The sequence below is a fragment of the Loxodonta africana genome, chromosome 20 (assembly GCF_030014295.1).
Source record: "Loxodonta africana isolate mLoxAfr1 chromosome 20, mLoxAfr1.hap2, whole genome shotgun sequence".
NCBI lineage: Eukaryota > Metazoa > Chordata > Mammalia > Proboscidea > Elephantidae > Loxodonta > Loxodonta africana.
The window spans coordinates 52,137,685-52,158,787 of record NC_087361.1 but is presented as its reverse complement, the minus strand read 5'-3'; the positions used below and the strand labels follow the sequence as shown (position 1 = coordinate 52,158,787).

Below are 21,103 nucleotides of genomic sequence, written 5' to 3'. Positions count from 1 at the left end.
AAGCTTGTCACTGTACTCAGTTGGAAACCATTTTGCTTCATTCCTTTTCTTAATGTGATGATCAGGCTTTCTCTTTTCTACAGAGCGCGAGCAAAGTCTGGATCAGGATTGGCTGTCATGTCTGCCGTAAATGGCACTAAAGAGACTTCAGCAAGTATTGTCTCTCACCCCAGTTTTTTCTGATGGTGTTTTACTCTACACTGTGGTTCTCAAAACTTCATCCTCTAGGGGTCTGGACTTAGCCAAATCATCTCTCCTTCAGAGAAGCCAGTTCTAAGTATGTCAGTTACGTGGACAGCCATGAAATTCACAAAATTGTGTGAAAATAGAAACATACAATAATACATTGAAAAGGAAGACAAGCTCATACCACCCAAAATGTAATCTCAATAGGTTAAAACCCATGTTTCTGTGGATATTTTTCTCAATTTCCAAAGACATCTTCGTCCAAAAATATAAACACATGTTTTAAACTGTGGAAGATGTGAATTTATACATTGTATCTCATGGTATGTCTTTTTTTTTTTTTTTTTTTTTATCTCATGGTATGTCAATAGTAGATACTCCACCCATCTCTCCAGTTTTACTGCTGTGTAAAATAATTATACAAATATGTAAGTTAAAACCTTACCTTTTCATGAAAAAAAAAATTTTTTTTTTTTGAGTATAGACAAATAACTATGAAAGTATTCAGAGCAAAAAACCTGCACCTACCAGCTAAGAAAAATATATCTATTAACTGTGCTGTTTACTTCCCATGGTTATTCTATGAAATAAAAGCTATTTTAATATTAACCAACTAAAGATGTAAAATAATAACACACTGCCACAAGGCTGCTAGATCAATTCAGTACAAAGATATGAAACAACCTTGGGCATTAAACACAGTACCCGCAGGCATATAAATCCATTAAACCATGAGATTAAAATAAGAGCAACAAACTATTCCACTAAATCCTTGGAGGCAATTTGATGGAAGCTGTTCTAAATCTATGTAATATTATGCACCTGAATTCCACCAAACAAACAAAAGAAGGAAACACAAGCTGCAGTCAAACCATTCACCTCATTAAAAGGGAGTAAACCACGAACATACCAAATAATAGCGTTTGGAGAACAAATCTGTTAACTCAAAGCCTAGAAACTCTACCAACCTTGATCTGCTTATCACGAGCCTTGAGCTGGCTTTGATTTCATGAGGAATACATGTGTCCATTTAGAGATTAAAGCCAAGCATAAACTCATTTGTTTGTTGCTTGGTAGACTCCAATTTTCTTCTCCATCTTAAGCCATAACTACAGAACTTCAAAACACCCAATCTGTCTAGTGTAAGAATTCTTTATTATGCCTTATGTTCGACCTGCTGTACTTTTTCCTTCCAATTTTTAAATTTAAGGTGTTTTTCTTCCACTTTTGACTGACTGCATAAGCTCTGCCATGCCTCCAGTTTCCTGGGGGAAATGCTAAAACCATTGGTGAATTTCAGACAAACCCATTAGTCAAAAGCAATCCATGACCCAATACAATTGAAGTGAACCCTACATAGACCCTTCTGGTCCCTTCCAATTCCACTGGCTGTTCCTCTGTTTGGCCAAAAGTTTTGAGCTAAAGAGTTTTCACAGGCGTGTGTGTTTTGTGTAAGTACACTTAGCCCACATACCCTTTCTTTTAGGGAGAAAGATTTTTTTTGATAAATGCATTAAGTGTCTCTAGGTTGTCTTTTTAAAATAATCATGAATGTCACGGAGATGACATCTAAAATGTAAACCAGGAATGGCCTCTCTCCACCTGAGAAACAGCCAGCCTTTGTAGTGTAATTAAGAAAGAATACTTAAGGACAAAATAATACTTTTCAGTTAATGTATTATTTTTAGCCAAAGTAAGAGTGTATGTTGGAAAAAAGAATTGTGACTTCAACAGTAACATAAAGCAATGAAAAAATAATTCATCCATGGTCAAGTTCGGCTGCATCTTGTTTCAATTGATTTACTGCAAGTACCTGTGATAAATGGCACAGGTATGTTAACCTTTTGAAAGTTTCTCACATCGTTTAACCTTAAATAAGTAAGGATCTCAAAGGTTTTCATAGTTACACTAAGACTTAGAACACTTTATTTCACACAATAAGATTGATTTTAGACAATAATATAAGGCCAGAAGTCTTGGAGTTGTCTTTTCATCAAAAACAAGCAAAGAAACACAAATATAAACAAATAAAACAACTCTGTAAATATTAGGCTTTAAATATCTCAGAGTTAAAATAATTTTAATATCATCAAATATTGATAACTTATATTTTAAGCAGAAGTGGTAATTCGTGATAAAAAAGATCGTTTTGATTTTGCTCCATTTTCTTAAAAATGCATTTATTTCACCTACACACAAGATTTTTGTTTTTTACACACATGATAGTAAGTCCTTGACAGACTTAGAATTTTTAGGTCACAGAAATGTGAGATCTCCCTAGAGCAATGTCAAGCCGTAAGTCTTCTCTCTTCCTCTGACTCTGTTTAACCCTCTTACTCTGATGGTACCGTCGCAGGATCAGAGCTGATGCCCAAAGCTCTATCGACCAGAATAGTTGGAGGGATATGGTGGTTTTTCACCCTAATCATCATTTCATCCTATACCGCCAATCTGGCTGCCTTCTTGACAGTGGAGAGAATGGAGTCCCCCATAGACTCAGCTGATGATCTGGCAAAGCAAACCAAGATCGAATACGGGGCGGTCAGAGATGGATCGACGATGACCTTCTTCAAGGTAAGAACCTAACAAAGTTTCTCAGTGGTCATCTCATACTGAGGGAAGGAATGGGTTTGCAAAAGAGTCCATCTAAATAGTTATAATAAAAAGACATTGGACAATTTTTTAGGAAATAAAATGTCTGATGATATAATCCCATTAAAAGGAACCATGTGTCCTCAATAGTCAGCCTAAAGCAATTTCTTTGGTCCCCAGCTAGTTGTCATTCTCCCCCCAACTTAGTACCCTCAGATCCACAGATTCGGCATCCTTTCATCTTTACACCAGAAAAATTAAAAAAAAAAAAAAGTTGTTTTCTGAAAACAGCCTAACCACCCACTTATGGAACCCACAAAACAAGGATTTCTTAGTCTGAAATCCTGACTCCCGGACTTGGATATCATTATGTGGTTCTTTCTCTTCTGTACTTTATGAGATAGAAGCAGACGACAAGTGAATGTATTAAAGTTGCGATTTTCTTGGTGAATTAAAAACCAGCGTTCCTGGGGACTATAGTCTGACATTGCATCCGCACCAGCAAAGGACAGTGTTCCCAGGGCTGCCTAAAGCTGTCCAAAAGCCTGGAGTGCTCTCTGAGGCCGCAAAGGGAAATTGAGTTAAGTGCGTTTTATTGTTCAAGCCATTTTAATTACTTCCCTAGAAAAGTTATGCTGATTTCTGCCTTGCTTATGGAATCAGCCTTAGCATTTTTATTATCAAAACTTGGATATCATAATTCCCATGGAAAACTGGATCTTAAGAGATCCAAAGAGGTTTAGAGATGGAGAAGAGGCCTTGTTGTTTTGCTTTCAAATCGATTCTGACTCATGGCAACTCCTGTGTGCAGGGTGAAACTGCTCTCTAGCGTTTTCAAGGCCATGATTTTTCAGAACAGATTGCCAGGCCTGTCTTCTGAGGCAAGTCTCGGTGAATTCAAATTGCCAACCTTTCAGCCAGTAGTTGAACTCTTTGCCATTTGTACCACCCAGGGTTTTTTTTTTTTAGGGGCCTTAGAGTTCTTGAAGTCCAACCTTTTCATTTTACTTATGAGGACAAAAGACCTTCAGAACTTAAATAACCTGTTTCAAGCCACATACCTGGTCCTTGAAGGCGATGGGGCTAGAATTATCTTTTAGGAAACTATGATGGAGCTAAGTGTGCCTGTGAATAAAAGGAAACTAACAATCATAACCAAAATAAACTCAGTAGAGACCTTTGTTGAGGTTTCGCACCCAGAGTTCCAAAAACAAAGAGTTGTCGTTCCAGGAATGAGTGTGTTGTTTTGATTTGTGAAAAAAATGGTAATTTAGAAACAAAAAAGTAGGTCATGGAAGCTCCATAGACATATCCAAACTCCCTGAGGGACCAAATAACTGGGCCGAGAGCTCTGGGGACCATGGTCTCAGGGAACATCTAGTTCAACTGGCATAACATAGTTTATAAAGAAAATGTTCTACATTCTACTTTGGTAAGTAGCATCTGGGGTCTTAAAAGCCTGTGAGCAGCCGTCTAAGATACCCCAATGGTCTCATCCCTTCAGGGGCAAGGGAGAATGAAGAAATCTAAAGATAGAAGGGAAAGATGAGTCCAGGGGACTAATGGACCACATCTACCACAGCCTCCACCATACTGAGTCCAGTACAACTAGATGGTTGGACAATGGTTGTACCCCCACTGACTGCTCTGACAGGGATCACAATAGAGGGTCCCAGACAGAGCTGGAGAAAAGTATACAACAAAATTCTAACTCAAAAAAAAGACCAGACTTGCTGGCCTGACAGCCTGGAGAAACCCTGAGAGTATGGCCCCCCAGACACCCTATCAGCTCAGTAATGAAGTCATTTCTGAGGTTCACCCTTCATCCAAAGATTGGACAGGCCCATAAAACAAAATGAGACTAAAGGGGCACACCAACCTAGGAGCAAGGACTATAACGCAGGAGAGGACAGGAAAGCTGGTAATAGGGAGCCCAAGGTCAAGAGGGAGAGCATTGACGTGTCGTGGGGTTGTTAACCAATGTCATAAAACAATATGTGTACTAAGTGTTTAATGAGAAGCTAGTTGGTTCTGTACACCTTCGTCTAAAGTACAAAAAAAAAAAGAAACCAAAAAGTAAGGGTGAAAAAGAGCAAACACTTCTTTGTATGACACTGGTTCACCAAAATAGACATTGTCTATGCAGGAGATTTTGCTTAATAATGAAAACGTGACAAAGATTAAAAAAAAAAAAAAGCCTTACTTTGATTTAGGAGTAAACTATACCTAGTGTTTCATCAAAAAAAAAAAAAAAAGTGATATAAAACATAGGACTTGCTCTTCTCCTGTGTTAAATATTCTTTTCACATAAGAAATACATTAGATTAAGAAATATGTCAAGGCATGTAAAAAGTGTGGTAACTGTTTTTTTTTCCCTGGACAAGTAATGTGTTTAGGATAAATGACAATTAAATGTATGCCTTCCCAAACTTCTGAAAACATTTCCTAAAATCAATAGTATGAAAAGGCAGAGGTTCCCCAAGCCAGGGATTCATCCCGCTTCTTGTGAGGAACCAGCAAAGTCACCTGCAAAGCACACAGGACAGAGGGACTCTGCCAAGGAGAATTTGGTCTGTCAGAAAAAAAATTACCTGAAATGATTTACCTCTTCCACTGATATTGAAGAGTTTTAAAGTACCGGGACATGGGCGAGCAGAGGCGGGAGAGGTTCTACTGTCTTCTAGATGTCCAGTTACAGAAGGAGTAGAGGAGATTGACTGCCCTTTGAAACAGCGATAGTCCTGACTTTGCCACCGTACAGATGATCTATGTACTTACAAAGTGTCCCTTCAACTCATTCAATTTGCTTTTGCTCACACACCTCTTTGAATGTAGAGAGTGCAGGCCCCCGATTTTCCTGGCAGGGCGCTGTGGTGTGACTGCAGCCGAGGTGGGAATGGGCAGTGTAAGCCCACAGAACAAGCGTGAGCTGCTCTCACAGCTCCTGCCCTGGGACGTCTTCAAGGAAGGCTCTTGCTTGCTCCCTGGGGCAGAAACATGGCACACAAGAGCTCACCAGACAAACGATGAGGCAGTAAGCAGCTCAGAACGACAATGAAAATGGCGCACACACTGAGCGTTAACCCCAAGCTACACACCATAATATCTCATCTTACCCTTTCAAAGGCCAGTTGAGGTAAGTAGTAATACCATTCCCATCATATGTTGAGAAAAATGAGGCACAGAGAGGTTAAGTAGCTTGCCCCAAAGTCACACAGCTAGTGAGTAGAATAGCCAGAGCCCAGTCAAACTCCAGAGAGTTCTAGAAGGAAAGATCCTGAAGCATAGGGACTTTGTTTTGTTTGCCATGACACCCCCAGAACCTAAAACAGTGCCCGGCACACAGTAGACACTCAGAAAGTATGTGATGAATAAATGAATGAATACATTAATGAATTCTTTCAGAGAGAGACAGACAGACAGACACATAGACACAGAGGTGGATGAATAGGTAAAGATCCACACAGGGAGAGACAGTGTTGCCAAGTTCCTCCTTTTAGGAGTGAGCATGTGCCCTGGCAACGTTATTTATCAAGAAGGAATTTGTTTGCAAAAAGAGAACAAGGAATAAATCCGATTTCGTTTTCCCGTTGAGGGAGGCAAGCTGTCACAAAGCTTCAGAGGGACACGCACTCAGAGTTCTTAAGCTGGATTATTCCACAACGGGAAAAAAAAAACATTCCAGACTTTTAGCTCTCAAGGTAGTTTCACCCTAGTTACTGAGTGACACGGGGACAATCACAAGGACTCCATCTCTGACCTGACTATGTATTAACATTTCACCTCTGCCGCCCACTGGGGGTTGATCTCTTTCTGTCTCTCACTCTCAATTAAAGGCAGTACCTTCTCTCGGGCTGTTGAATGATAAGTAAAGCTCCATTTTCCTATTCTAATCTAACGCATTCTGGTCAGTTGCTGGGACATAAGCTGTTTGCTCAGAGGTCCCACCTCCACACAATCACTCTAATAAGGAATATTTTCTCATCACACACAGTGTAACTTAAAGTGCTTTCTGTTCCTGGGGGGGGGGGGGAGGTGGGGAATATATATATATCCCTTTGAGGGCACCGAAATGGTACAACTCCATGCCTTTATTTTTATTTGCACAAATTAGCTTTCAATTGTTTTACAGCTAAAGAATAGGCAGTGGCAGTAAAGAAACCAGTAAACAGTTGCTGTCCAGTTGATTCTGACTCATGGCGACCCACATGTGTCAGGGTAGAACTGTGCTCCATAGGGTTTTCAGTGGCTGATTTTTCAGAAATAGACTGCCAAGCCTTTCTTCCAAGTCACCTACCTCTGGGTGGACTCAAACTGCCAACCTTTCAGTTAGCAGCTGAGCACACTAGCCATTTGCACCACCCAGCGACTCCATAGTTAGGTACCCATTGCCACTGAGTTGATTCTGACCGATAGCAACCCTCTAGGACAGAGCAGAACTGCCCTGTAGGGTTTCCAAGGAGCAGCTGGCAGAATCGAACTGTCAAAAGAACTGTAGAAATCACCAAAATCCATGACCAAACAAAACAGACTAATCTTTCACAGGCGAGAGATTCTTTTAGTGTTTGTTGTCTCTTCTGAAAAATGTGGCTAGAAGGTGCTCACTAAAATTTCAGTCAAAATCCATTGACTTTTTCTCCTAGACGTTGCTATTCTTGCAGACAGTATGATGCCTTAGATTTGAGATTTGGGATATTCAATTCTCAACATGAAAAAAAAAAGATTAAAAATTTATTTTTTTTAACAGCTCAAGTGAGGCTCCATTCTGGTGAGGTATCCACCCTCTAGATTCCAATAAAGCTGAGGGAATTAACTGATATTTATTAATTAACTGATAGGTGAGCAAGTGCTGGGTCAAGGCTGTATAAATCTGAGACGGGGAGGCTGTAGCAGCATTCCCTCACTGAGTCATTTGTATTTGGAATAATCAGATTTATCAAGGATTTTCTTTGCTCAAGAGAAACCAAGAAAACCAAACCTATTGCCATGGAGTCGATTCCGACTCATAGTAACCCTACAGGTCAGAGTAGAACTGCCCCATAGGGTTTCTAAGGAGTTGCTGGTGGATTTGAACTGCTGACCTTTTGGTTAGCAGCTGGGCTCTTAACCACTGCACCACCAGGACTCCTACACAAGAGACACAGGATTAAATCCCAAGTGCTTTTCCACATATTTTCACAAAGCGTTAGATGGACACATTGAGATTCCAGCTGATGTCCATAAAGAAAAGAACCCACTCTAGGTTTTGTGGCCAAGGTCACTTAGCTGGTGACACTTATAAAAGATTACATTTTCTCTGGGTCATCAACAGTCCAAGACTTGAAGTCTTAAGCACCGAGGAGAATATAATAGCCTATCTGGTCAAAGGGTGTCGGGCACTATGAGGCCAATTAGCAGAACAAGGTTAAAGAGGCATAGTATTTTATTAACAGTTTAAGGACTCTCAGAGAAGTTGTTTTAGAAAATTCTCTGAATGTCAGAGGATCTTCTCTTTGTCAAGCCTTTAAGTAATCAATGAATACTTTTTATAAGTCAGTGTATTAATAATTCAGACCTTCAAGAGACTTCATTTAAAAGAGTTTTTCAACAAACACCCTTTTATTTTCTACTCAGGATAATACTAATTAGTCGTCTGGCATTAACTAGATTGGTTTCTCAGCTCTCTGCTGGTAAATTATTGGGTCCTCCCAATTGTTTCCGAAGTCTGAACAATAAAGATTTTCTCTGCCTTTCCTTAGACCTCCAGCACCATCACAAAAACCGGTTGTCCTGGAGTCAACTCAGACTCATGACAACCTCATGTGTGTCAGAGTAGAACTGTGCCCCACAGGGCTTTGAGCGGCCAGATTTTTCAGAAGCAGATTGCCAAGCCTTTCTTTCAAGGTGCCTCTGGGTAGACTTGAACCTCCAACTTTTTCAGTTAGCAGCCTAGTGTGTTAAATGTTTGCATCACCCAGGGGCTCCCAGCCATCATCTTGGGAGGTACAAACGAATAGTGGTCAGTTCATGGCCAAGCTCCGTTGTCACAACTGATGGCTTCCCCAGGGCTTATGCGACCCATCTCCCTCTTTTGTACAAAGAAAACTGACACCAATGCCTCCAGTTACAACTTTTCATGTCATGAAAGAGGCATTGAGATAATGTTTTGTTTTGTTTTTCTATCTTACAGAAAATAGGAAGCATACAAAAATTGTGTTTTTCCCTCCCTGTTGTGTTTCTATTAATTACTTTTGGAATGAGGTCATACTACAGAAGAGTGGGTCCCAAACCTAATCACTTCTGAGTTATAAAAAAGAACAGAATAAACATAGAGACATACACAGAGGGATGACAGATGCCACGCAAGTACTTGCCAATAAGCAGAGTAACCCCAGGGAGTGCCAGAAAGTAGGAGAGAGGCCCACAGAAAGACTCAACATGGTCAAGGCTCTGATTTGGGCTTTTAGATTCCAGCACCATGAGAAAATACATTTCTGTGCTTTAAAGTTACCCACTTGTGGCATTTCGGTTACAGCAGCAGTGGTTAACTAAGACACTTTGTCAATCCCTCTGGGTTAAGAACTCTCACACGGTCTTTGCTCAGCTTCCTTGTCATCAGTGACCTCTGGCATGTGTGCCTTCTGGTAATGGACAGAAGAGTCCAGAGGGAGTGCCGGTTGCCCGAGATCTCAAATCTTCCTTAGGGCAGGCCAGACAGAGACCCTGAACAACTTCGAAAGCCTCTCTTGAACAACTACATCATGCTCACAGAAGAATCACTTCCCGGATGATAGGTTAGCAACAGATAGTAAGGCTGCCCTTAGAATTCAGGTGCTGAGCAAAATTAAGCAGTTCAGTTTTATTCAGCTCTATTTGTATTTTCTCCAGAACCTACAATACGGTCATGACTGAAGTTGACACTGTAGGAGACAGGGCAAGAAAAGGCATACCATCTTGTGTAAGGCGAGAAGACCTGAAAATAGCACTAGAGAAGAAACGTGCTCGGAGATTTCCTAAATATAATGCAACACATGGTTAGGTATCATCCGCTGTGTAGACAAGAAGTGGTGTGGACATCAGAATAATTCCTTGTGAGCCGGTTGGGTTAGGAAATACTCCTGTAAGAAATGCTGCTTAGTAGAAGCTTGCCTTATAGCAAATTCCTATCCTCCCAGATCCAAGCCAGAGGATTAGATAGACTGGGTCATGATTCAGTCTAAAATGCCTTGGTTAAAGTAGACCTAGAAGGAAAAAAAAGTCATAAGAGACTTGTCATTTCTGGTTTTCATGGTCCAGGAACTTTGGACCCTCTGTGGGAACAGGGGCCTCTCTAACCTTTACAATCTCCTTCCAGGGAGTGGTTATGTGCTGGCATCCTCCAGAGAGACATTTCTAGAAAGTTACTGAGCACTGCATCAGTGGAACTGAGGCAATGAGCTATTGTGGAGAGACAGGTTTCAGACAGAAATAATCATTTAAGGAAGCAGAAGAGGAAAGACAGCTTATCTGCATAGGAAGGTAGTTCTTCACATCAGAACTATTGGCTCATGTTTGAAAGATCCAGCGAATTTTACCAGCAGCGTCAGAAATGTTAAGTCCCTGTAGCTTAAAAATGTATTTGTTTCGGAAGAAGTCCATGAGGTCAGTTTAATCTAGCCTTTTTCAAAGCCTGGGATATTGCCTGTAATGGACCCATCTTCAACTCTAGACAGGAGAAAAAACATGAAAAATGTTTTAGTAAAGGTGTTTGAGTCCCACTGAGGGAATTTGTTAAAAGGGAAAGCATGAATTTTTAAAACCTTGTGATTCTGCAAGTGCCCTTTCTCTCAATCAAGGCACTGATCATATTATACACACTCGAAGGACAGAGGCCCCTCACTCTTCTGTAGACGTTTCCTTCTGATAAACTGCCTTCAAAGTATTGGTAAACGAAATCATATTTTTTTAAAACACCACAAGAATATGTTATTTGATAAATTGATATATTGAATCACTTGTCAAAGAAATGGTTGTTTTTAAGGCAACGAATACCTCTAATGGATCTATTTTACAAGTTTGGATTTCTGCATAGCTGTTTTGCATGTCTCTGGATGATTCTTCAGGTTTTTCTTAAGTAAAGGTTTTCCTAAAGGAAAAGTATCAGAGATTTTAAAATGTAATTGCTTTTGGTATTTCTTTTGTTCACTGTGTATATATTTAAAATATTTATAAAATGACTTTTGTTAAGTAACAAAGGTCAGATAGCAATGATTTACCCTTAATGTGTGTGTATGTGTGCAGAGTTCTGTACGAAAATATAAATATATAAACATGGACCTGTATATAAAATCTTCAGATACTTTGGCTTGAAGTAGAATTTCCCAGTTCTTGATTCTAGTGAATAATAGCATTATACATCTTCACTATAAAAAAAACCCTGTTGCCATCAAGTTAATTCCAACTCATAGCGACCCTATAGGACAGAGTATAACTGTCCTATAGGGTTTCCAAAGAGTACCTGGTGGATTTGAACTGCCAGCCTTTTGGTTAGCAGCTGTAAAACTTAACCACTATGCCACCAGGGCTCCCACCTTCACTGTAGAGTCCTTATAACCTGCTTGAAAGAGTATTGTGATAAATAATTCTTATCACAATAAAAATAAAACAATAGGGGATATATCTGTACAGCAGAGGTTCTATCAGTCTTAAGACCATATTACCAAAAAAAGAAAAAGAAAAACAAATCAGTTGCCATTGAGTCGATTCCAACTCATGACTCATTGAGTCATTCCAACCCTGTGCTCCATAGGGTTTTTAAAGCTGTGACCTTTTGAAAGCTGATGACCAGGCCTTTCTTCTGAGGTACCTCTAGGTGGATTTGAACCGCCAGCCTTTTTGGTTAGTAGCTGAGCACTTAACCATTTGAGCCACCCAGGGTGGGACAAGATCATATTATACCCCTGAATATATGCACACTTTATATCTTATACGAGAAACCTTGCAGCTGAAAACAATGGAACTGTATGGAAGGCAAAACACTGTTAAAGGAAAGGGGAAAGAAAAAAAAAAACATATCTATATTTTTTGTCAGGCTCCCCTTGTTGTTGTACTTCCTAAAACACTGTCTAAATTTTTGTCTAAGCAAACGTAAGCTGCCCAAAATTCATGTCGTTTTCATACATTATGTAATGTATACAAGAGTTAGAACAACCCTGATTACAGCTGAAAGAGCCGGCCATAGCTACGTGTTTCAATAATTCCTTTAGAAAATCTGTCAATTCTGTTGAATTATTAGCCAGACTATGAATATGATGTTCTGTGGATTGAAACAAATATGTATGGTTGATTCCTTGTTGGTTAAGTAAACTCATTGCCATTGAGTCAATTCAGATTCATAGCAACCCTATAGGACAGAGTAGAGCTGCCCCATAGGGTTTCCAAGACTGTAATTTTTTCGGAAGCTGACTGCCACGTCTTTCTCCTGCAGAGTGGTTAGTGGGTTCGAACCACCCACCTTCCGGTTAGCAGCCAAGCACTTAACCACTGCACCACCAGGGTTCCTTATTAGTTAAGACCACAACCTAAACCCAGATTGCCAGGGTCAGATCCTAGGTTCCTCACTTCTTCGTGTGGAAATTCTCTCCAGGCGCCCCTTTCCTCATCTGTAAAAGAGAAATAATGCGACTTTTTTCAGGTGATGGTTCTCAATATTAAATAAATGAATCTATGCAAAGTGCTCAGAACAGTGCCTGGCACCTACAGCCACTGCCTGCGCTGCCTGTTATTACTATTTTCAATAAGTACATTTTAACTATGTCCACATTGTAAATTATCCCCCAGGGAGTGTTTAGCTTGCATGCATTATAGGGAAAGAAGAGAGAAATAACTGATGGTCATCAAATGGTGATACTGTAACACTCCTTTATAACAGATTTGAGACGAAAAACGCTTGTTCTTTTCTTTGCCAGCAATGTTTCATCGCCATCAGAATAGCCACATGATCAAATTTAAATAGACAGAATGAATTTTATCTAAACCTGATGGCTCTCCAGGATTAAAAAAAAAAAAAAAAAGCCGAGGTGATTTCAGGTTTAATAAATGAGGCTCTTGTAGTTTAAGCAACTTTTGCTAAAGAAGTTCCGAACCCTACAGACACTCTAATTAACCTTTTCCGTACACAGTAAAAGAAGAGGCAATCACAGTTTCCATTTTGAAAAGTATATATTTAAGAGTGATTTAGCAAGCTGAGACTATTGTGCACTTGAAAGTACAAACACACCCAGACTATCATTCAAACAATTGGCTTGGCCTTTCAGAATTTGTGACAATTTTCTATGAAGTATCACCCTATTTTATCATTCTTTTTTTTTTTTTTTAAGAATTTTAAAGATTTGTGTCTTTCAAAGTGGAAAATCTATTGAAAAGGGATAAATTTGATTGAAGGGCTACCAGAATAGTCTTTCTAGACGGAACACAAAAATAAACATTACTGAGCACAGAGTGGCAGTGGACAGAGCACAGGACAGAGGAAAAGAGACCTGAATTCTGTCCTGGTTCTCTCGCTAACCCAATGTGACCTTCATTGTGCCACTTCACTCACGCCCCCACCTCAGAGTCTGCGTATGTAACATGAAGGGGCTAGTCTCGTGAGTGGGCACTGGGGGTTGAGGGATTCTTAAAACTCTTCCAACATGAAGCTCTCTTTTTAGGTTTCCAGTGGTGAAAAGCTCACTATATTCTAAGGTACTTGAGCCATCTACAGATATTTCTAACAGTTTAAAAAAAAAAGGTTATTCCTTAGCCACTGTCTTAGTCATCTACTGCTACTATAACAGAAATGCCACAAGTGGGTGGCTTCAACAAAGCGTATTGTCTCACAGTCTAGTAGGCTACAAGCCCAAATTCAAGATATCGGCTCCAGGGGAAGGGTATCTCTGTCAGCTCTGGAGGACGGTCCTTGTCATCAGGCTTCCCTTGGTCTAGGAGCTTTTCTGAGCGAGAACCTCAGGTCCAAAGGACGGGCTCTGCTCCTGTCATTGCTCTCTTGGTGGCATGAGGTCCCTCCCTCTCTGCTTGCTTCCCTCCTTTATATCTAAAAAGAGATTGGCTTAAGACACTATCTAATCTTGTACATCTCATCAACATAACTGCCACTAGTCCATCTCATTAACATCACAGTGATAGGATTTACAACACATAGGAAAATTACAACAAAAAAATGGAGGACAACCACACAATACTGGGAATCATGGCCTAACCCATAATTTTGGGGGGCACAATTCATCCATGACAGCCACATTTTGGGTCTCCCTGTGAACTCTAGGCATCTCAAATAGCCTGTAATTCTACAGGTGGGATACAAGGTGCTCCATCTTTCAAATGATGAAAAAGAACTTTAAATGGAAGCAGAAGGATGCCTCTCTGTCCCATTGTTTCCCGTTATTTGGCTAAAAAGAAAATAAACAAAACAGAAAACAAACAAACAAACCCAAACTCACTGCTGCCCAGTTGATTCAGACTCATAGCGACACCATGTGTTACAAAGTAGAACCGCCCCATAAGGTTTTCTTGGCTGTAATCTTTACAGAAGCAGATGACCAGGCCTTTCTTCTGAAGCTCTGCTGGATGAGTTCAAACTGCCAACCTTTACGTTAGTAGTCGAGTGCAAATCATTTCTGCCACCTAGGGACTAAGAATGTTGTTAGGTGACATTCAGTTGGTTCCAACTCATGATGGCCCTATGTACAACAGAACAAACCACTGCCCGGTCCTGCACCATCCTCACAATCATTATGTTTGAGTCCATTGTTGTAGCCACCGTGTCAATCCATTTGGTCAAGGGTCTTCCTCTTTTTTGATGGCCCCCTACACCAAGCATGACATCCTTCTCCAGGGACTGATCCCTCCTGATAATGTGTCCAAAGTAGGTAAGACGAAGTCTCTCCATCCTTGCTTCTAAGGAGTGTTCTGGCTGTACTTCTTCCAATATGTACTTGTTCATTCTTCTGGCAGCCCATGGATATTCAATATTCTTCGCCAACGCCACAATTCGAAGGTGTCAATTCTTATTTGGTCTTCCTTATTTGTTGTCCAGCTTTCCCATGCATATGAGGTGATTGAAAACACCATGGTTGGGTCAGGCACAACTTAGCCCTTAAAGTGACATCTTTGCTCTTGAACACTTTAAGGAGGTCTTTTGCAGCAGATTTTCCCAATGCAAGTCTGAGAATAGCAGAGGATAAAAGGAGCTTTGAATGGTTCCTACATCTTCAATTTGGCCAAGTCCCTATATTAGGTTCCTAGCACTACCATAATAAAGTACAGCTATCCGGTCGTTTACAGCTCTAGAGACGAGAAATCCAAATTCGGCGTGTCAGCAGAGCCGTGTTCTCTCTGAAGTCCCTAGGGCACTCCTTAGCTTGTAGCTAAATCTTCACATGGCCATCTTTTCTTTGTGGCTCTTCTCTTTTCTGAGGACAGAGCTCAGGTGGGATTAGGGCCCATCCTACTTCTGTATAACCTCACATTAAAGTAACTGATAACATCTTCAAAGACCCTATTTTCAAATGAGGTCACATTCTCAGGTATTGGAGGTTGTTGTTATCTGCCCTCAGGTTGACCCCGACTCAAGACTACTACAACATAACAAAATGTTACCCAGGCCAGCGCCATCCCCACAATCAGTTACCAATAGAATCACTGTGATCCACAGGGTTTTCATTGGCTGATTTTCCAAAGTAGGTCACTAGGCTTTTCATCCCAATTCCCCTGAAATTTGTTCAGCAACAGAGCACCACTCAAGCCTCCAGTGACAAAAGGATGGAAGCCAGGTCTCCTATATGGAAGGCAAGAATTCTACTACTCCACACTGGGGGACAGGACTTTTGCATACCTTTTTGAGGGACACAATTCAATCACAACATTTCCCTAGCAAGTGAGGATTTTCTTGCAGAGAGGAGGTCATACCCTCAGTATTTCAAAGGGGTCCATACCAGCTAAGCTTCCTCAGGCAAAGGACAACCTTCTTGTACCCCAAGAAGGAGGTAGTGATGTGATTGGATTTAAATCCCTGACCTCTGGCTCCAAAGTGCAATCCTACTGGAAATGTGGTGTGTAGAATGTGCTGGCTTAGGGAACTGTTTGCTACCAAACTGTCATGAGATAAGGAGAGAATTGAGAGTGAGCAGTGAGAAATCTTATATCTATTAAATATTGTGGTGGCCATCAAGCACATGATCAGTTGACTCTTCCCATTGGGTTTAGACCACTTTAAGTACCGCTGAGCACTCATGTGATGGGTCCATGTGGCACCAATTGCATACCAGTCATGTGCAATAGGAGTACCGATAGGTCTGCTATGGATTGAAAAAGATAAACACCCTTTCACTGCAGATACTTTGAGAAGCATACCTGATAGGCTCTCAATAACAGCTGCGTAGGTTTTGACACAAATCAGTTGCCGAGTTGATTCTGGATTCATGGCAACCATGTCAGAGTAGAACTGTGCTCCACAGGGATTTCAATGGCTGGATTTTCAGAAGTAGGTCATCAGGCCTTTCTTCTGAGGTGACTCTGGTGAACCTGAACCTCCAGCCTTTTGGTTAGCAGCTGAGTGTACTAACAGTTTGCATCACCCAGGGACCCTTACCTTTTCTGTGTCCTACGATTCCCTGGATGCTTTAAAGGACTCCTAACCCTAAGTCAGAACCCTGGTGGCACAGTGGTTAAAAACTCAGGCTGCTAACCAAAAGGTCAGCAGTTTGAATAGACCAGGCGCTCCTTAGAAACCCTATGGGGCAGTTCTACTCTGTCCTATAGGGTCACTATGAGTCGGAATCGACTCAATGGCAACAGGTTTAACCCTAAGTCAGTTTATCACGGGTGAACTTGACCAACTACTTTGTTTTGTCTTCAACTCCCATTGACTGAAAATTTAGTTTTCTGATTATTTACAACATTCATTCTAGTAAGATTTTACTATGGTTAAAAAAAAAAAAAAGATGTTCTGTGGAATTCATTATAATGGAGATTGCCTCCTATTTCATATTAAAAGCACGAGACTAAATAGCAAACTACCTCAGGGAATAATATGCATCCATGAATATAAGCTCTATTTTCACGGGTAGCTCCAATAAGATTAAAATCATTCTCAGAAGAGTCATGGCACTATGAATACCCCCCTCCCTGAAGCCAGCGTGGTACAGTAAAGCACTGATGTCGGGGGTCCTGGGGTCCAATATTTGCTCAGATACTAACTAGCTTGTGGCTATCATGAAGTCTCCAAAATTTCTGGACCAAAATCTCTTTCTCTGTGAAAGTGGCAGCTTGAATAAGGTGATCTCAAAAGCCTCTGACATCTTTAACATTCCATAACTCTGGGAAAGTTGTTTTCCTTTGAGAAAGAAGCCTCCCCATGGAGGTTCAGTTTTCCCAGCTGTGGGTTTTCTGCCGGAAGACAGGCTGACCTTCACACTTGCACCAGCAGCTCTTTATTATAAATTTCACATCACCGGATTCTCCAAGGCTGAAATCACACAGCAATGAGGTATTGACCCTGAACCCCAAGCTGTGCCTCTTCCGGGAGACGTGAGCTCCAGTTTGCAGCCATCCCCAGGGTTGAGGGTAACTCACAGGGGCCTAATCACGACAGAATGGGTCTCACAAAATACCAGTATCTGTAGGGTCCGGTTTATTGAATTGTTGTTTGCCTCACAAGACCCTCCTCAGGGGGCTCCTCAAACGCCAAACAATCCAAAATAAAGCCACCTGTTCTCCCAAACTCATAAAGCCCACGGCATTAACCCAGGCCTTAAATAGACCAAGGAGTTGAGTGAGCCCTCCAGGAGCACTTGAGCATGAATGACCGTGCTAGAGTTGACTCCACATGTACGCCATTGATTGCTTATGGCCCACATCACGTTTTAAGCTTCTCCGCTCCCCTGAGATTATAGACCCTGGGCTTGCAAAGGAAGCTACCCAATGCATGTGGTCTCCACATACCTATGTGAGCATTGGGATGGCTTAGAAAGATCAGCGATTCCCGTTATCTCTGTCATCTTTGAAATAAATGAAGAGGGGGCATTAAGGCAAATGAAGACAAATTCAGAAAAAAAAAATTGGGGAACAATATGGAAGCTACAAAGTAAAATGGAAAATGTCTCATCATAGATCATTCTTCAAAGGAATGGAAGATTCATATCTCAGCAATAGGAAAAGTTAGGCAGTATGTTTTAACAAAGAAAGTAAGATAATAAGGAAATAGCTAGTATGTACAGGCACATGGAAACCCTGCTGGCATAGTGGTTAAGTGCTACAGCTGCTAACCAAGAGGTCGGCAGTTCAAGTCCGCCAGGCACTCCTTGGAAACTCTACGGGGCAGTTTTACTCTGTCCTGTAGGGTCGCTATGAGTTGGAATCGACTCGATGGCATTGGGTTTGGGTTTTTTTTTTTTTGGTTTTATAGGCACATACGTCATACATATTGAATAAATATACCTGGTTTATTGTTGAATCTGTCAAAAGGCTTAAGAAAAAGGGAAAAGACAAAATCACAGAACACTTCGAAATAAATGTTGCTGTCCTCATTATCTAAAATATGATTGTCACTAAAAATTGAATATATGTAAAAAGGCATGTAAGTACAGGATGAAGTGTTTTCTGATGTGAATTGTAATTTGAAAAGAGTGCTTACATTCTAGTTTCATCCCTAGAAAAGATGAAAATGAATGGCGGTTCTTTTACAAATAAAGCAGAGTAAGCAAGGAGCCCTCGTAGTGCAGTGGTTAAGTGCTTGGCTGTTAACCGAAAGATTGGGGGTTCGAGCCCTCCAGCCTCTCCTTGAGATGTGGCAGTCTGTTTCCGTAAAGATTTACAACCTTGGAAACCCCATGGGGCAGTTCCACGCTGTCCTATAAGACTCGGTTTTTGATAACAAGTGATTTAGCCCGAGGCTGCCCCCGGCAAAGGAATGCTGAATCAGGTCTCGAAATGCACAAGCATGCCAGGAAACAATAAAACGATGCCTGTAGAAGTTGAGTGGTTGAAGGCAAATGGAGTAAATGAATAGAATCTGGAGTGAGCTCTCCATCCCTCGGCCCGGTGGACCACAATGCCTTGTTCTTAAGTGGCCACAGTTCATTAGGTAAGTAGCTGCTACTGTTCCCAATGATCTTTCTTCCCTAACTGAAATCGACAAAGGGACCTTAAGCCGATCTTATATCAACTGGGCAAAGTCTCCTTTTTCTCAACAGCTGCCCCCAAGTGCTTTCATGGGGACTCTTCTCAGCTACAAAGGAGGCTCCAGGATACTCAGTCTAGGTTCCCCACCTGGGGAGAGAGAATCTTCCCTACACTCTTTGAACCACTGGGATTTTCAATCATGTTAGGACTTTTTTTTTTCTTCAGTACTCTTCTGCCCGTGGTTGTGCTTTCTTTCCTGCAGAAATCAAAGATATCCACCTACGAGAAGATGTGGGCTTTTATGAGCAGCAGGCAGCAGACAGTTCTGGTAAAGAACAGCGATGAGGGGATCCAGCGAGTGCTCACCACTGACTACGCGCTACTGATGGAGTCCACCAGCATTGAGTATGTGACCCAGAGAAACTGCAACCTCACTCAGATCGGAGGACTCATTGACTCCAAAGGTTATGGAGTGGGAACACCTATTGGTAAGGGGCGAGACATTAGCTGGGACGGAGTCCCTGGGTGGTGCAAAGGTTAACATGCTTGGCTGCTGACAGAAAGGTTGGAGGTTCAAGGCCACCCAGAAAAAAAACCAAACCCACTGCCGTGGAGGTGATTCCAACTTATAGTGAACCCATAGGTTTCCAAGGCTATAAATCTCTACAGAAGCTGACTGCCACATCTTTCTTTCACAGACCCACTGGTAGTATCGAACCGCCAACCTTCTGGCTAACAGTCAATTGCTTTAACCACTGCGTTATCCAGAGTCGTCTTGAAAGAAAGGCCTGGCAGCCTACTTCCAAAAAATCAGCTATTGAAAACCTATGGAGCACATTCTACTCTAACACATGAATCGAAACCGACCTGACGTCAGGTGGTTTGGTTTGAGACGAGCAATGTTGATTAGAGAGCATGAGAGGGAATGGGCTCAGAGCTCTCTACTCCACATCCTGAAAGACTCTGCGGCATCTTTAGAGGACCAGTAAATACAGGAAATGCCCTTACAGGTCAGACGCACAGTCTGAATTGAAGAGTCCCAGTTATTGAACCTAATGAATGGCCAACCAGTGTTTCCTTCAAGTTCTACCACTATACAGATTAACTGTATGTAGAATTTATTATTTTAGCCCAAACAAATATAAAGAATATCTTCCTAATGACCCCTTCTCTTCACATTTTTCTTCAACACTTATAAAATCACGTATAGTTTTTCTGCCTTAAGTGATAAGAAAATGAATTCTGCATGTAGATGACAACGGTTAGAGGACTAGAGCTCCCTGTCCATAGATGGAAAAGCAAAATTATGTCTGTCAAAAGAAAAAGGATAAAGATTAAACTGTAACTACACTGTGCACAGGCAATATGTTAGAGTCAATCAACAATAACTACCTAAAGCCTCGGAGTAATCCTATTCTTTGGTCCTGTAACACTGCCCTCCCTAGGGATATTATTGCCTGTGGACATACCAACCCATAGAGCCAGATCTTCTTGCATGTCTGTAACTGCCCCTTCCATACAGAAATGCCTTCTGCCATTTCTTTCTCTATAGACAGGTTCTGGTTTGGTGGCAGTCTGCGCTTCTCAAGTGAGCTCTTGGTAATTAGTGGTAAACACTCCAAAGGAGAGGAACTGTGAGCCGTATTAGACCACTGGGCCAGTTCAACAAGCAGAAACTTTAGTCGCAGCCAAGCCAGATAATTAAAGAGCCAAAGTAGATTTGGTTTGTTTGGTTGGTTGGTTTGTATTATTATTATTGTGCTTTGAAAGGATTATCCTGTCTGATCTTCAGAATCAGGCAGGGAGCACAAACCCAGGTGCTTTCAGAGGACAAACAGTTATCAGAACCAAGGAAGGCTTGTCTCATTGAGGAAGCAATAGGATATGGTGGCAACTGTGAAGATCAGAGACCACGTGACCTGATCTACCGTTTGGTCAGTCGGTTAGACCTATGTGGGAATTTGGGCACAAAATTGTCATCTATTCCACTTTAAAAAACAAGGACGACAAATTTTTTCTGCCATTTTTCCTGATGTTTTCAATTGTGTATCCTGTACTGGTACTGGGTATACTAATTTCATTAACCAGGTAAGGGTCAACCCTCTTTACTTCTCACCACGAGGAACAACTAATTTGGCTCTCTGCTCTCCGTAGGGTCACTATGAGTCAAAATCCACTTGGATTTGGT

At 41.2% G+C, this 21,103-nt stretch overlaps 1 protein-coding gene across 9 annotated transcripts in view; it reads left to right on the top strand.

The window, feature by feature from the left end:
• The window catches only part of GRIK1 (glutamate ionotropic receptor kainate type subunit 1), a 476,634-nt gene that overhangs the window by 430,823 nt on the left and 24,708 nt on the right, over positions 1 to 21,103 (top strand). For all 9 annotated transcript variants that reach the window (XM_023548472.2, XM_023548471.2, XM_003410315.4 and 6 more), the window contains 2 exons: positions 2,543 to 2,760; positions 19,178 to 19,403. In XM_023548472.2, the coding sequence (XP_023404240.1) occupies positions 2,543 to 2,760; positions 19,178 to 19,403 (444 nt within the window). The remainder of the gene's footprint in view (positions 1 to 2,542; positions 2,761 to 19,177; positions 19,404 to 21,103) is intronic.